Source organism: Tripterygium wilfordii, chromosome 16, assembly GCF_013401445.1.
Source record: "Tripterygium wilfordii isolate XIE 37 chromosome 16, ASM1340144v1, whole genome shotgun sequence".
Lineage (NCBI taxonomy): Eukaryota > Viridiplantae > Streptophyta > Magnoliopsida > Celastrales > Celastraceae > Tripterygium > Tripterygium wilfordii.
Genome location: NC_052247.1, coordinates 2,189,466 through 2,205,156, shown reverse-complemented (window position 1 = coordinate 2,205,156; position 15,691 = coordinate 2,189,466). Strand labels below are relative to the sequence as shown.

The 15,691-nt window shown below is 37.5% G+C and overlaps 4 protein-coding genes and 1 non-coding gene across 19 annotated transcripts; 4 read left to right on the top strand and 1 right to left on the bottom strand.

The window, feature by feature from the left end:
* Positions 1-142: 142 nt before the first annotated feature.
* Positions 143-4,697, top strand: LOC119980303 (mitochondrial substrate carrier family protein B-like). 15 transcript variants are annotated; one of them, XR_005463844.1, is made up of 9 exons: positions 144-577; positions 1,536-1,712; positions 1,821-1,970; positions 2,768-2,869; positions 2,958-3,028; positions 3,121-3,188; positions 3,572-3,679; positions 3,818-3,902; positions 4,279-4,335. XR_005463844.1 is itself a non-coding variant. In XM_038822947.1 (8 exons), the coding sequence occupies exons 1-7, from the start codon at positions 335-337 to the stop codon at positions 3,883-3,885; spliced, it is 879 nt and encodes a 292-aa protein (XP_038678875.1). In that variant the 5' UTR covers positions 143-334; the 3' UTR covers positions 3,886-3,902; positions 4,304-4,436. The 15 variants fall into 15 exon arrangements, 9 of the variants coding, with proteins under 9 accessions (XP_038678875.1, XP_038678874.1, XP_038678878.1 ...); XR_005463846.1 differs by having other exon boundaries at positions 145-577; positions 3,601-3,679; positions 4,304-4,358; XM_038822947.1 differs by lacking the exon at positions 3,572-3,679 and having other exon boundaries at positions 143-577; positions 4,304-4,436.
* A 479-nt stretch (positions 4,698-5,176) lies between these two features.
* On the top strand, positions 5,177-5,250 carry TRNAV-CAC. Its single transcript has one exon. It is a non-coding gene; the product is annotated as a tRNA-Val (tRNA).
* Positions 5,251-5,484: 234 nt separating this feature from the next.
* LOC119980283 (protein YIPF1 homolog) lies at positions 5,485-10,517 on the top strand. Its single transcript, XM_038822920.1, has 6 exons — positions 5,485-5,817; positions 6,213-6,252; positions 6,368-6,451; positions 8,353-8,518; positions 9,303-9,576; positions 9,967-10,517. The coding sequence occupies exons 1-6, from the start codon at positions 5,761-5,763 to the stop codon at positions 10,156-10,158; spliced, it is 813 nt and encodes a 270-aa protein (XP_038678848.1). The 5' UTR covers positions 5,485-5,760; the 3' UTR covers positions 10,159-10,517.
* Positions 10,407-12,676, bottom strand: LOC119980284 (uncharacterized protein At2g39795, mitochondrial-like). The gene is made up of 3 exons (XM_038822921.1): positions 12,351-12,676; positions 11,080-11,426; positions 10,407-10,956 (listed from the first exon to the last, which is right to left on the bottom strand). Exons 1-3 carry the CDS (start codon positions 12,609-12,611, stop codon positions 10,797-10,799), a joined length of 768 nt encoding a protein of 255 aa, XP_038678849.1. The 5' UTR covers positions 12,612-12,676; the 3' UTR covers positions 10,407-10,796.
* Positions 12,677-13,428: 752 nt separating this feature from the next.
* Positions 13,429-15,307, top strand: LOC119980285 (CASP-like protein 5B1). Its single transcript, XM_038822922.1, has 3 exons — positions 13,429-13,813; positions 14,409-14,541; positions 14,884-15,307. Exons 1-3 carry the CDS (start codon positions 13,683-13,685, stop codon positions 15,082-15,084), a joined length of 465 nt encoding a protein of 154 aa, XP_038678850.1. The 5' UTR covers positions 13,429-13,682; the 3' UTR covers positions 15,085-15,307.
* The last annotated feature ends 384 nt before the right edge of the window (positions 15,308-15,691 follow it).

The window sequence follows — 15,691 nt, the reverse complement described above, 5'->3', positions numbered from 1 at the left end:
AAGGACAAATTTCGGAGTAAAAAAACTTTGAGGATGGAAATGAAAGTAGGTATATCTAGTTGAGGACCGAATCTTATACTCTGCCGAATAAAAACCAAAACGCGCAGTTTTAGCCTTTTAGGAAGCACAGCCATCAAACGACGTCGTTGCATTGCATTTTTGGCTTTCAGGTTTCAACTACGAAGTCACACACACAAGCAAAGCAAGCGAGGCTATGAAGCTCGAGAGCTCAAATTGAATTGAAACAGAGAGGGAGTTTTTCATTCGTCTTTACTTTTCTTGGATCCTCGAATTAGGGTTTATCAGAGTTTTTGCACTTGGATCTCTAAACGAAATGCACAAGGAGGCGAGGGTAGGAGTAGTGGTGCAAGGAGGTCAGAGGGCCCTGAATTCTGCCCACGGCGCCGGCGCCGGCGCCGTCGATGGGTCAGGGACGCGTAAATTGTCTAGTATACCGCAGCAGCAACCGAAAATGTCGCAGATCGGGGCGATATCTCAGCTTCTCGCTGGCGGCGTCTCCGGTGCTCTTAGCAAATCTTGCACCGCTCCGCTTGGACGCCTCACCATACTTTTTCAGGTATGCCGAGGTCTTGTTAGTTTGGATTAAAGGGTTTTCCTTTTTTTTTTTGTACCAGTATCAGCATGAGTTAGTGTAATTTTGGCTTTTTGAAGAAATGACTTTTTTTGTTCTGGAGTTATATTCGTTTATACTGGTTTTTGAATTTCTAGCTATATAAAGTGAAGTAATGCTTGATAAATATGTGAACTTGATATCACGGAGTTGGCTATGCGTTGTCTGTGTTTGATGGTGCAAGCAAGAGTAAGCAAAAAGGTTTTCAAGCCAGATATTTTAGTAAGTTTTAAGTCCTAGTGAATATCATAGAGTTATTCTCAGTGATTTGTTAGCAACAATTTAGGTCCATTTGAAGGTTTTAGTTCCCAGTTTCTTGCTGAAAACAATGCACTCGAAAGTTGGTTTTAAGTTTCATTTGGTAAATTATATGTAGCAGTTTTGGAACATTGTGTTTTCTGAGTGTGTTCACATGGGAAGGAAAAGAATCCAATATTGGTCGAATCCAATTCAAGTATTCCATTTGGTTTCTTAAATATTAAATGACTTATTCGCATTGTATAAGTGATGTGTATGCATTTATTAGGTTTTTATGTGTCTAAAAAAAGGCTAAACAACACTCTTACACAAGGCTCTCACATTGGGCAGGGTTAGGGACAACCAAGATGCCCCGCATTATACATGGGGAGGCTGTTTCTAAGAATTGAACATGTGACCTCTAGGTTGCACCCTTGCAACTCTACCACTAGATCACATGTTCGTTTGTAAAAATTAAACAACATCCGTGCACGAGGCTCCCGCAATGGACGGGCCCACATAATTTGTGTGTGTGTGGTGCTAATTTAGTTGCAACTCAATGTAGTTATTCCAACTGCATGGCAGTACCTCTGATTGGGGATCATTCGGGTTGTGTGACTTTATAGATTGGCTTCAACTTTTCATTGATGCCATCTTGTTGTTGCAGGTGCAAGGCATGCACACTGATGCTACAACATTGAGAAAAGCTAGCATATGGCGTGAGGCGTCACGAATTGTTAGTGAAGAGGGTTTCAGAGCTTTCTGGAGAGGGAATCTGGTTACAATCACTCATCGTCTACCCTATTCGTCTGTCAACTTCTATGCATACAAGCACTATAAAAAGGTTTGTTCATTCTTCTATAATATATTTATAATTATTCTATAAATTTACATTAGTTTTCTGTACTTTTAGCTGTCTATGTCATGAATTGGTTATATTTCTGCATTTCAGTTACTACATAGTATTCCTGGACTGGCGAATCATAAGGAAAATAAGGGTGCAGATCTTTTTGTACATTTCGTTGGTGGTGGTTTGTCTGGAATGACAGCTGCATCAACTACATATCCGTTGGATCTTGTAAGAACACGCCTTGCAGCTCAGGTGAGATCTGCATACCTTCTTGAAATATGGCTTGCAGATAACTCTTGTGCTTCTTGATTCTTTGCCCGCTAATATTCTTTCCCACATTTTTGGTTGTGAAAATGATTATTTGCTTGTTTTTGGAATAATTCTATTGTTGCAAGGATGAATTACTAGTATATTTCCTAGCATATGTTGAATGGTGTTGGCATTTGAATATCTTCTGTGGAAGCAGCATAAATACATGAGCATGTATTTTTCATTTGCAGTTTCTAGTTTGACTGTCATATTTTAGTGACTTAGCGATTATCTCTTTCCAGAATGAAAATTTATTTCGGTTGTCTTTCTATCAGATTTTTTTGGCCATATAACTTGATGGATACTTGGCTTCAACTCTTTTGGAGAGATGGGATTGACATAGGGTTAGATGTTATTCAATCAGTAAAATTGGGATCATTTGAGGCAACATGGCATTTGCCTACTGTTGCAGGATTGACTAGTGCTTCAATAAAAAAATTTTAAGGATCATGAAGAGTAATAGTATGGAGAACTGTGGTGTGTTGGTGCTGTTGTCGCTGCTTGGCCTATGTTTGTCTTTCTTAGATGCTTAGTCGTGATAATGGACTAAAGTGGAAGCTCTAATCTGATTTAAAATTTTGCTTTTACTCTCAAATATTGGTGTCAAGGAGAAAAAAGTTTGTAACTTCTTTCTCTTTCTCCTGTTTGCACCTTCTCGGTGCTTTAATAGATTTTCTGTTGTATTCAAAAAAAATATGCATTATGTTTCTTCATTAATTTATTTACTTACAACTTGCCAGACAAATGTGATGTACTACCGAGGTATTTGGCATGCCTTGCAAACTATTAGGAGGGAAGAGGGTGTATTAGGCCTCTACAAGGGACTTGGGGCAACACTTCTGGTGTGTTTTTGTCTTCATTATATTCCCTTTTATGTTATGTCTTCCATTTTGGGTTTGTCTTTTGACTGCAGGTTTACCATCACTGCAGGGTGTTGGCCCTAATCTTGCTATTAGCTTTTCAGTTTACGAGTGTTTGAGATCTTTGTGGCAGTCAAATAGGTGATCAATTTTTTACTATAAATTTTTAACATATCAATATTCTTGCATGCACCCTTTGAACTAGGCCTAATATTTTGATATCTATTCGTAAGGCCCCAAGATTCCACTGTCATTGTCAGTCTAGCTTGTGGCAGTCTTTCAGGCATTGCATCATCAACCGGTGAGTGATCTTAAACATGCTGGATTGATGTTTCTCCACAAAATTTGACAGGTCTAGATGTCCAACTACTTCTTTTGTTTTTTTGGTATGAATATTGGTTCTTGTCCTTCACGTAAATTTTGGTTGTGTTGTGTCTTCTCTAGATTACTGGAGCATAAGGAAATTCTTTGGTCAATGAATTGTTGACCTTTATATTTCCATGCATAAATTCTCTGGCCAGTGAATTATAGATCTTTATATTTCTATGTTCAATACATGTTGGACTCCACTGCAGTGATTAATTACCATGGTTTTTAGTAAAAAATGCTTTTGCTTAAGATGCTTCAGATTATCATCATTGTCACCATGATATTTCAATATCTAAAAAAACTGAGTGCATGTAGCTCTTCACTATGCTTTTGATGCAGAGAAGCAACATGTGGTGCAACCTCTGCATTAAGCATCTAACCAGACTGATCCTAGAGCCAGGACCCAGACTGAAGTTGTTTTCAGTAAGGAAGTCCATGCAAAGTTTACCATTTTGTCATTCATCACATTTTCTTTTCATGAAATTATCTTACTTGGTTTAACTTCAACTGCTCCTTCATTTCTTGAATAACTTGTCTCACCCAGCATTGGCTGCATTGCAGTTGGTTCAATCATGAGTTGGCATTGTTCAGGTGAACCATTACTGTGCACTCGGTTATCAAATCTGTGAGAGGTGGCCTCTTTGAGGTATGCTTCTCACTAGGCTTTCCTTTGCCAAATGGTTGGTGGGAGCCCTTAAGCCTTGCTGTGGATATGTGTGGATGATTTTTATTGGTATTGTCGCTGAATTATTTATTTTCATTGTCCAGCTACAATGTCAGTAAGAAATTGAATCAGGCTGGATAATTAATTAAGTGCATGCTTGAGGCTAAAATCATTTTAAAAGCTTGCATGTCCTTTTTATACTTTCTATACTTTTTTATTGTCTTCTATTTGCTACATTTTGTGAGTGGTTTTTTCTTGTGTCTAAGACATGTCCATGTAGTATTGCACTAGATCAATGAACACCAGCTTAGCGGCTATGCGGCTCTTTTCATCTTCTTTTTTTCTGTATTAAATGCAGTTACTTTTCCTCTGGATCTTGTAAGGAGAAGGAAACAATTGGAAGGGGCTGGTGGACGAGCATGTGTTTACAAGACCGGGCTTTTCGGTATATTTAGACATATAACCAAAACTGAAGGTATTCGTGGTCTGTACAGAGGGATTATGCCTGAATACTTCAAAGTCATGCCCGGTGTTGGAATATGTTTTATGACTTACGAGACATTGAAGATGATTTTAGCAGACATGACCGCTAAATTGTAGTTGCTGAAGTTTGTTCGACATCTTCAAAATCAAAGTAGGAGTTTCTTATGTATTTGAAGCACAGGGAGCAACGCAGAATGCCAAAGCACCTGAGCTTCATGTAGCAAAATTGTTCCCTGACAGATGGGAATGTGAGAAAACTTATTGAATGTACTTATGCAGTGCATGCGGTATGAAGTGATCCATTTTGTGGAAATTTTGTCGTTTCATGTAAGTTGGTTACTTCAGTGAACACCAATACATCATGTTCATTGAGTATGAACTGGTGGATTCAAATTAATTTCTTTTTATGGATTCCAAGCTGGACTTGCCAATGAAATGATATGATATTATAGAACTTAGTTGAGTAATAGTTTAGTTGGTGAATCTTTTTGGGATTAAACCGTATGGATTTGAAAATTTTTGAGTTCGATTATTACTCGGGGTAATTCTTATAGTCATGTGTTGGGTTTTGATCTAATTTATTTTACGTTATGTGGAAAACTTCTGTGTGTGTGGATTTGACAATTTTAGTTCAGACTCTACTCATATTAGATGTTGAAAGGAAAATTTTATATATAATGTTTTTGGGTTTAAAAAAATTAGTATTACCATGTATTGTTAACGTGTCTTTTTATGTGGATAATATATAAAATAGTAAATTTGCGTCAAAACATGTCTGGGTGGTGTAGTTGGTTATCACGCTAGTCTCACACACTAGAGGTCCCCGGTTCGAACCCGGGCTCAGACATTTTCCTTTTTATGCCAAACTTTTAAAGGCCTGGGCCTGTAAGCCCAAGAAAATCAGTGAAATCTAAATTGGGCTTCCGCATCTGGCCTTTTTGTTGCACTTTCAAAAGCCTTACCAGCCCAATAAGCCCAAGAAAATATCGCATCTCTTTCGGCTTTCCACGTGTGGTCATGAACCAACGGGAACGTGTAAAGTAATTAAATCGTGCAGACTACAGGCGCGCGCGTGAGCTACCTCGCCCTTCTCGTGGGATACAGTGACAGACTACAAAGCAGCTCTGAGTCTCTGACCCCGGTCCGTCGTCTCTCGGCTTCATTGTTCCTTCCGGATTACGAAAAACACAACCTCTCTTAGGGCTATTATCTTTTTCATATACTCTCAAAATCATCTCAGAATCTCCATTTGATCCATAATAGGAATGACTCTTCACTGAATCCAAACTACGAGAAAGTCCAATTCAACAATCGTGCTATCTGGTTGATATCTCTGACTCTCTCTCCGTCTCTCTTGATGGACGAGTCTTACAATTCTAATCTCCCTACCAGCCATCTACTCGGTTCAGTACCTGTAAGCAGAATTCCCTATTTCAATTTACTGTATTTTTTTTTATTCCTAATTTCCCATATGAATTGGGGGTATGTGTTGCTTGTTTCTGTTTTAGTGCTATATTGCAACTGAAGATGTACACTCTTTCGACTTCTCGATTTTTATGAGCTGTTTCAGTTTTGTGTGTTTTTCAGTTTAGTGGATGTTCTTCCCGGTAATACGATTTATAGACATTTTTCGGAAGCTATTTAAGGCTTAATTTATGATTCCAAGTTTTTCTCTTTGTATGGTGTAACTTTAAAGTATCTCCTTAATCTTTTTTTACTAATTTTGGTATGTTTATTGGATATTTGATCTGTTTTTTTTTCATTGTTGTTGATTGGTAATTTGTTTTTCCTTATTAACAATTTTTGTAGGCTGTTGTCAATCAAGAAAAGAATACCCCAAACTATGAAGGTGCAGCATTTTAAATTCAATTTTAACCTTTTCGGTTAGCAAAGTGTTTCTTGGTTTCAAATATGTTTAGAAGTTGATCAAAGTCTAAAGAAATTGCCTCTGAACACTTATGCAGCCCCAGAAGCAAATATGCAAACATTCCCACCAAATAATGGAGGTGGCAGCAGGCAGGGTTATCAAACTCTTGGAAGTCCAAGCGGTATAGTAATTAAGTGGTATCTCATTATCTCTATGATATCTCGAGTATCATGCTTGCTCTTAAGCTTAGTTTCCTTGTTTGTATTCTTGTCAGCAAAGTGGCCCTGTTGTAGACAGATATGTTATGATCAAAATTGCAATATTGTATGGTGGTGTTTGGCTGGGAGAAAGGATAGTCATTTTCTCACCTTGTTTGCTTTCCTGTGTTTCTATTGATACACCTCAGTCTATTTCTAGTTCAATAAAAGCCCCAGAACCGGAAAAGAAATATTGATACAATTTAATGTCAGGAAAGACTTTGGAAGGTTGTCAGATTTTAGCCAGGGAATTGGACTGCCATGATTCCATCTTTCAAGCTAAATGATTTTCTTTAGTGATAGGGCGTTCAGGTGGCTATGGTCTTGGAAATGTATAGGCTGGTGTGTGAAATACAAAAAACTGTCTTTATGGCTAACATTTGCAGTTGTGTTTTTTTGGCTACCACATGGGTATGGAACGACGTGAACTCGTGAAGGAAACTTAACTTGTGTCAGATTTATGGTAGATTTTTGCATAGGAAATTGGAAATATCACTGGCTAAATGATTGTGCATATTCTTTTATTTCAGATCAGGCATGACTCATGAGCATGTTTTGACAGTAATACTAGAAACTTTGTTCCTCCTCGTTTGGGTGTATTTTATTTTTTGAAGGGGTGGGGAGTTTGGGTATGATCATGAAAATTTGTATATTAGCAGCACCAAGTACTCAAGTTTTATACTCAAAAAAAAGTAGTCAAATTTTCAAATTACTAATACGTGCAGTTGTTGTAAAGAAGAATGCACGTTCAATAGGTGATAATTGATTTTGAGATTCTAGCTTCTATTTAGGGGAGGTGGAAAGCCTGGTTTTGTGTGTATGATCTGTTTTATGGTTACAATGTGAGCATCGCACGCAGTTAGATGGCGCTGGGAGTGCTGGGCATAATATGAATGATGGCAGAATGGTTATCGATCTATGTGACAGTTGAATAAACCTCGTCAGGAACCTGTCTGGTGACACTATTTGCTATAAGAGCTCATCCATGTGTTACTAGTATAACTATTGAAGTTCACGGAGTGGTAGCTGAAGGGTATGGAAATGGAATAAGGAGGAGAGTCAGAACAATTAGGAGCTTAAATTGTGCTCAGAAGATTCGAATTAGGGATTTGTTCACTAATTGGGAAGCTAAAGATGGCTCATGGGTTTTTTAGAGTATTGGTGGTTGGGCGTATAACTCTTGGGCTGTGTTAAGTATGGGTAATGGGTTGCTGGATTTATGGACAAGGATACTAGGCTGCCGTACATACAAGTTCGGTAGTAGTTTTGCTGGGAGATTTTACAGTTATTCTGTTGCAAAATTATCAAGTCTTTAGCGGAAATGAATGAGATTGCTAGTTAAATCTATGATCCATAATATCCTCACATAGATCACAGAGCTATCTGCCTGGATAAATGCTGAAGAGAGTATGTAGACAAAGAAGCACAATTAGAAGACTTATCGAAGAAGAAATCAAGTTTAGTTGTTTTATAATTCATTGGAGATTTACCTAGCCTACCTTGTTCTTGATTGGTTGAGAATTAAGATTGATTTTCTGCATTTTCCTTTGTAATTCCTGTTTACTTTTTAGTTAGATTTTCTAAACCTTTAATTGTCTTTTATAATTCATAAATGTTTTCAAGTACAGTGCAGGGTTTTAACACGACTGTTTTGCCAAGTTGATCTTAACATTTTGAGGTGCTTTTCCTATTCTAATTTTGGAGATCAGCTGAGAAATTAGATGTCAAGTACTAATAACTTGTTCACATGTATGTATTTATTTATACACGCTGGTCCCTCTATTCTTCCCTTCACAATGATTGTCTTTGCTGTCAATTCATGCAGAAGTTTTTGAACAACAACCACCAAACAACTGGAAAGGAGTGTTTAGTGTCTCATCATACACACAATATTTCAATGTGGATACTGACATTGTGATAAACAGATTGATGAGTTCTTTGAATCCCCTCACTGGAGATTTTTTCAGCAAGATTGATGCAAACCCTGATCTGTGAGTTTCATGTCCGTGCATTAGAAGGATTTACGGTGTCACTTAAATTGTTCAAATAAGATTGTTTAAAAATGTTTCCATTTTGTAAGGTACGTATATGGATGAAGGCTTCAATTTTTATGACCTCTTTAACCGTTCAAGTGAAATACTGATACATTGGCTTTCTGTTTAAATTTTTAGAACCCAGTTCACTAAAAGTTGCGCATCCTTCTATCGTGAAGTTTAGACATCTGCACATCCTTTTGTTGTGAAGTTCAAATACTTACAGTCTTACATTCTTATTTTCCTTTTCGTTCTCTATAAGGAAAGTGTATTCACCAGATTTTATCAAATGAAAAGGCTTCAATTTTTATGACCTCTTTAACCGTTCAAGTGAAATACTGATACATTGGCTTTCTGTTTAAATTTTTAGAACCCAGTTCACTAGAAGTTGCGCATCCTTCTATCATGAAGTTTAGACATCTGCACATCCTTTTGTTGTGAAGTTCAAATACTTACAGTCTTACATTCTTATTTTCCTTGTCGTTCTCTATAAGGAAAGTGTATTCACCAGATTTTATCAAATGAACTTTAACTGATTTCGGGTTTCAAGTTTTCTCTTGGTCTTGGAAAGTAATGTATAAAATTCAGCTGTGATAACTTAGTGCGTGAATGAGATGTAACGTCAAGGAAGTAAAAAGATTGTGCAAAAAGGGAGATATCAGATAAAAATCGAATTATGTCACTGGTCGTTTTTCCCAGGCCTCTTATTAAGCTTCTTGTTTTCGATTCTGTTACATTTTAGGTATGGACTAGTCTGGATCTCCACTACATTGGTATTCGTGCTTGCTTCTCTTGGAAACTGTGCCACTTACCTAATGCAAAAACGCACTGATAGCAGCACATCTTGGAACTTTGATGTCAGCTATGTAAATGTGGCGGCATTTTCAATCTATGGTTATGCAATGGTGGTGCCATTGGCTTTTTACTTCTTGCTTCAGTATCTTGGATCAAATGCTAGCCTTGTACGATTTTGGTGCATGTGGGGATATTCTCTGTTCATTTTCATCTTGAGCTCCGTAAGTATTTGCCCCATCAGTTGGCCTGTTGGTTTCTTTATCATTTTCTAGTTCAATTTTCTTCTTTTTCTGTATAAATTTTTCAAGTAATGATCATTATGCTGCTTGAGTGATTTTTTTTCTTTGAGTAAACATGGAAAAAAATAGAGGGGCGTCTGCCTCGATTCATATGTTTGAATAGACATAGGGTGTACTCTTTGAGTTCTTAGATGCAATGTCTTGAATATTTGATGCTTAATTCAGCTTCATTTGACATAAATGACTTCTAGTTAAGCTAAAGTTACTGAGCTCTAACAGTGATCTCCTGACCACAAAAAAACCATCTTGTTTCCTCAAGTACTATCATGTATTCCTATAATTATCTAACATGCACTCTATGGAATATTTCAGTTTCTCTTGGTTATCCCTTTCGAGTTTCTCCGGTGGATCATTATACTCGTTGCTGGCACTGCCTCAGCATGTTTTGTTACATTAAACCTGAGGTCTTATATGGAGAGTAATGACCTAACAGTGGTGGTCATTGCCTCGTTCTTCTTGCAACTAGCATTGGCAATTTTCATTAAGGCTTGGTTCTTTCCATGAGCGTCATCCAGCATGTTGCATCTTGAAATTCAAGTATTGTGTTGGTGGGATTGTCTGGGTTGCTTACATTTACTTGGATAATGGTGGTTTAGCAAAGAATTAGGTTATGGAATGAAAGCAGACTTTTATTAGTTCAACACGAAGTAGAATTTCGGATGATACTTGTAATCGGGGGGCTTAGGTTCAGATTGCATTGCTCTCACTGGCAATGGAGTAAGCATAACGGTGAATACTGCTGGTTGTTTTTCCCTTTTATTGCACTATTTTCTTTCTTGAACTCGGTTGTGTAAAGAGGTCTTGTAGTGGCTTAATTGTCGAAGAGATTATGAATTGAAAGTTGATTAATGGCTTGATTGTCACTATGATCTGTATATTTGAGATTCATTTCATGCCCAGTATGGCAGTATGTGCATAACCTTGTTTGCCATGTAAATAAATTCCTTCAGTTGGTTTTGAAGGAATTTTGATGAAAACTAACTCAAGATTACTCAAATCTACTCAATTTATTAGCAAAAAAGTTGTGCAAATATTAGGCTAAAACTTACAGGCAGCGGAGCGCGGTGGTTGCGTCATTCCTAACACGAGGAAGCTCATTAGCTGTAGCAAATCTCTACCAAAACTCTATTGAACCCACAAATTTATGCTTCCATGAACTTCTTAAGGTTGTTCAACCAAAAAACGTATTCTCGACTGTCTTTGTTGATCATGTACTCGTGTAGGAAATTGGTTGTGCTTGGCTTTATTCCTCTGATCTCCAAATACTTGTGGAATGCCTTCTTCAGATTCTCATCCAAATCACTGTAAGATATTGAAATTGGAAAAAAAAAAAAACCAGACGAATTAATCACGCGATGAAAACCACCGAATTGAATTACAAAAAGGAAGATCGCGATAGCAAAAGCAGTGAAATGATAAGCTTACTGGAAGTCAGGCCCCTCATAGGCAAACTGATCCTCCGAATTTTCTGGATGTCTAACGGACAAGCCATCGATAGCAATCTCATCAGGGTAAGCAACACAGTTGAATTCCAGTGTAAGACCACTTTTCTTAGAGCTGGTAACAACCAGTGGAACACTAGATTGACCGGCCTTCTCATTTTCATCATCACCATCCGCGTCACCTATCTCATTATTTTCTCCAGTCACGAGACCAGGCATTTGTACTAAGACTTTTATCGTCTCACCCTCATACTCTCTTGTCAGTGTTACAATTTGTTCTCCAGGATTATCTTCACTCTTGAAAGGGAAACCTTTAGGAATCTCTTCAACCTACCAAACAAAAGAAGAGAATGTAAAGATACTGATCAATTGTTTCCATAGTAAGCAAACTCAAGCAATTGTAATAAAGATTCTTCCATACTTCAACCAAACGTAACTTTGCGACAAGTAGGGGCAACAAAGTTTAATTAGCATCAGATCGGTTCTGGTGATTCACCTCATCTTATAAAAATAAATTCATGAAAAATTTCAAGCGACAAGCTAACTCGGCTTTGCTAATTTTCTCAGAAGAGCAAACTAACAGAACCTTCACTTCAGGCTCCTTCAAAGCACACCCATGGTAAAAATCATGAAGTCACATCTCCAATTGATTAGCAATCCTTTATGAGATCATCCATAACAGAACTATATACACACACCTCAAGGTCACCTGACCTCTTGAGGCAGTATCTTTGAAAATTGAAATCACAAACTCTAAATCCATTCTCTTTTCAATTTCCATTTATTGCTAAGGGACTATACAAGCTATTTGGAGAAATAAGAGCATATGATGAGTTTAGTGCCATGTCCTCCAGTTCTGCTCAATACATTCAGTGGCATTGTTTTCAAATTACTACCAGGACCAACAATTTTTCAAGGGGTAAACAATTTCTTGTGGATTCTACAGTCATAGGAAACTTTCCCGAGAAAAGTAAGGAAAAGAAAATTAAATAACACTAAAACAAAAACAAGAACCCTAGCACGCAACTCAGGCATGGATGAATCGCAAATGAAATAAATAAATCATCGTTTGACCATCATTTTTTTCTCGTAGAAAACTATACAGCACAAGTTTCTATGAAAAAAAAGCTTCTTCCTTTCTTTTGCCGGTAAACCTAACACCAAAAGGTGAATAAATTAACGAACTTCCATTTTCTGATACTTACAGCGCCAACCAAATAACGAAAACCCCGAAATCAGAAAAAATTCCCTTACCCGATCATGATCGTCGGTCTCCCGGGCGCACTTGATCTCAGACTCAATAACTCGGAGAAGAGATTCAGTGGCGCTCGGCTTCTTGGCAGCTGCCGTAGAATAATAGGATGGAAATGAAACAGAGTGTTCGCGAGAAAGATTGACGTGGTGATTAAGGGCCGTGAAAAGCGCAGAACCGAAGCTTCGCTGACCCAGGGCCAGTCGAGTCACGATTGGAGCGACTGTGGAGGCCGATCTTCGGAGGATGGAGGCGAAGGCCATGTTTGGAAAGGAAAAATGGGGTTGGGGTTTAGGGGCAAGGGCTCTTCAAGGGTTTAAGAATCAGAAAGGTCTTCCATATACCTTTATATGTGAGCATTAAAAAAACATTTTTTTATTTATGTTTCTTTTATTTTATGTGTGCATCCGTTGAGAAATGTTGAATCACGAATTTACTTAAATCTTATACGTCGATCTCAATTTATCTAACAGTTGAGATAATTGAGATACCGAATTAAATCATTATCTTTTTTTGTTACTACAAGCCTCCAATAACTAGAAACAATCACTCAAGCAAACGTGTTTAACTCTAAAGATCTATCGAGTTGATTTCTAACATTCCATCTAAAATTGTCAACGAATTACTATTATCCATGTAGGAAAATTTTCAAGGGCGTTGTAGAACACCAATGAAATACCCTGATCTGTGTAGAGAAATTTATGAGAGTGTGTAAGGAAACTTTTGAAGATACGATGCATGAATATGGAAGTTTATTTCGCGAGGGTCAGAGTGGATCCAAAGCGCCATGCCTTTTAATTGGAGAGGTTCTCAAGGTAAAAAATGAAGAAGAAGAAAAAGAAAATGCGCTTGATTTTTTTTATTTTGCTTAATTTAAAATTATTATAGTTTTTTAAAATATTTTTTGTGAACACTTAGAAATCAGAAATAAGAGAAAGGAAAATTAGAAAAATAGAAAGAAAAAAAAAAAGAGAGCAAACATATAAGTATTTTCCTTAGAACAGACAAAAAAAAACAAAAGCAGTGTCAAATTGTCAATAAAAGTCTTGGAGAGATGAGAAAGAACATTCCATTAAAATAAGAAAATACAAAAGCCAGTCAAAATCCCCGTCCTTTGTGAAAAATTGAAAGAAAGAAGAGTTGATGATGATACTTTTGCTTAGCTTCATGTTAAAGTCTGTTGATGTTGCATCTATGAGAATATTCTGATATTCTTTTCTGGGTTTCTCCTTTCTCTCCCTTTCTGTGCGTGGAAGGGTTTCGAGAGAGGGAAAGCGAGAGTGGGGTGTCTCCGTTGAATCTAACGGAGGAGGAGGAGGAGGAGAGTGAGAGGGATGAAAGAGTTATTTGGGGGTCCAGGGAGGGTGAGTGGACTGCTACTCAGACTGGGGCAGTGTCTGTTCGGTTGTGCTTCAATTGGTGTCATGATATCTGCTCCAGGCTTCTTCAACTCCACTGCTTTCTGGTATCAATTTTTTGTTCAATTTTTCATTTTTCTCTAAAATTGACTGTTGGGTGTTGTTTGTTCGATTTATACTTCAGTCATCCGTCTTACATTTATGAACGAAAATGGGTTTTGCTTTAGATTTTACTTGGTATCCAGATTGTTGGAATTCACTTTGATGTTATTCGTAGAATATGTAGAATGTTTTCTGAAGAAGAATAAGAGAAAAGAAACAGAATTTGTTTTGAGTTCTTAGTGAGGTTCATGGACAGGAATTGGATTGCATAGAGCTTGGTGTTTTTAACTTGTCTGCAAATCAATGAATATACACGGGGCTGTCTAATGTCCTGTTGATGGAGAAACTTATGGGACTTAGGTCAGGGATGTTCCTGTCAAAGGAAATTTGTGGTGTCACTGTCCGTAGTCGCTGGCCAGGAGCCTAACTGACCAACTTTTACCTCTAGATTTATCTGTGCACTAGGAATTTAGGATCCTTCATCAAGTTGGCATCAGCTCTTCATTTTACGCTTGTAGTTAGTTTTGAAGCTTTTTATGGTTTTCCCACCTCCCTACATTGATATTTTACATAATTGGCAATTATTTTCACTGGATGCAGCTATTTAATTGCGTCAATGGGCCTTGAAGTTTTATGGAGTCTCGGACTTGCGATTCTTGACCTGCATGCATTGAGCTCAAAGAAAAATCTGCAGAATCATGTCTTTCTAAGCCTATTTGTTGTCGGTGATTGGGTAAGTTCATTATACAATTGCACCAAATAGCAATTTGTGGACGTGCATTTGCATAAATTCAAATAATCATGAGGATTTGTATGGTTGTATTGGAACAATCAATAACCTGTTCATCTTGTAAGTCTTTACATGACTAAGTACCCCATGTCAAAATGTGATACTGTAATTTTGAAATGAAGATATCACTGTTGCACTGATCTTATATCTGGGTCATCATGCTGTGGCATGAATTACTAGGCTACTAATTCTCTTTCCTTGGCCATTATCATGTTGATCTTTTATTGATGTTGTTCTTTTGAATTTTTACATGAGCAGCTAATTGAATCGTAACTGATAATGTAGGTGACTGCTATTTTATCACTTTCAGCTGTGTGCGCAGCTGCTGGAGTGACAGTTCTGTATGCGAGAGACTTGCATTCTTGCAAGAAACCACCGTATATCTCCTGCAACGAATTCCAACTTTCTGTAGCTTTGGCATTTATCTCCTGGTTTCTGCTTGCCATATCTTCTCATGTTATGTTTTGGCTTTTGGCTACTATATGAATCATTAAAGTGACAGCACCTGGAATTACCGTAAATCTCTCGTTACTTTGTATATACAGTTGGTCCAGAAAATTTCTTGATTATACTTTTCAATAGTTTTTTGTTCCGCCAAGGCTCTTGAATTGGTTCCATCTTTTGTAGCATTCACCTTATTTCTGTTAAAAAGAAGAATCTTTGTAAGATTCAGAAATTTATGAAAGAAATTGTTTTGTCTGCCTGTGAACGGATTTGCTCTCGTTTATCTCTTGTCGAGAAAACAAAAGGCAAATATGGCAACTGGCTAGTTTGTATGAGTAACAATGTTCATTCAGGTACTTGCCCATTTTAAAGGCATTTACCTACTTTAAGCTGGCAACTATTCGGCGTGGGTACCATCCAGTTATCATCCCCTCTTCTCACAATGTGAGTCCCACTGAAATGGTCTCCATGCGAGACTCACCATCGATGTGAGAAGACGGGATGAGAGGAGATGGCAAAGGACTGGATTGAAGTAAACCCACAACTATTGTTTGTTAGAAGCTGAGTTTTGACTATTGGATGATTGAAGCTGGGTTTGGTTTCTTGAATGTGAGCTAAGATCAGACTTACAAGCTAAATTCTGTTTGAT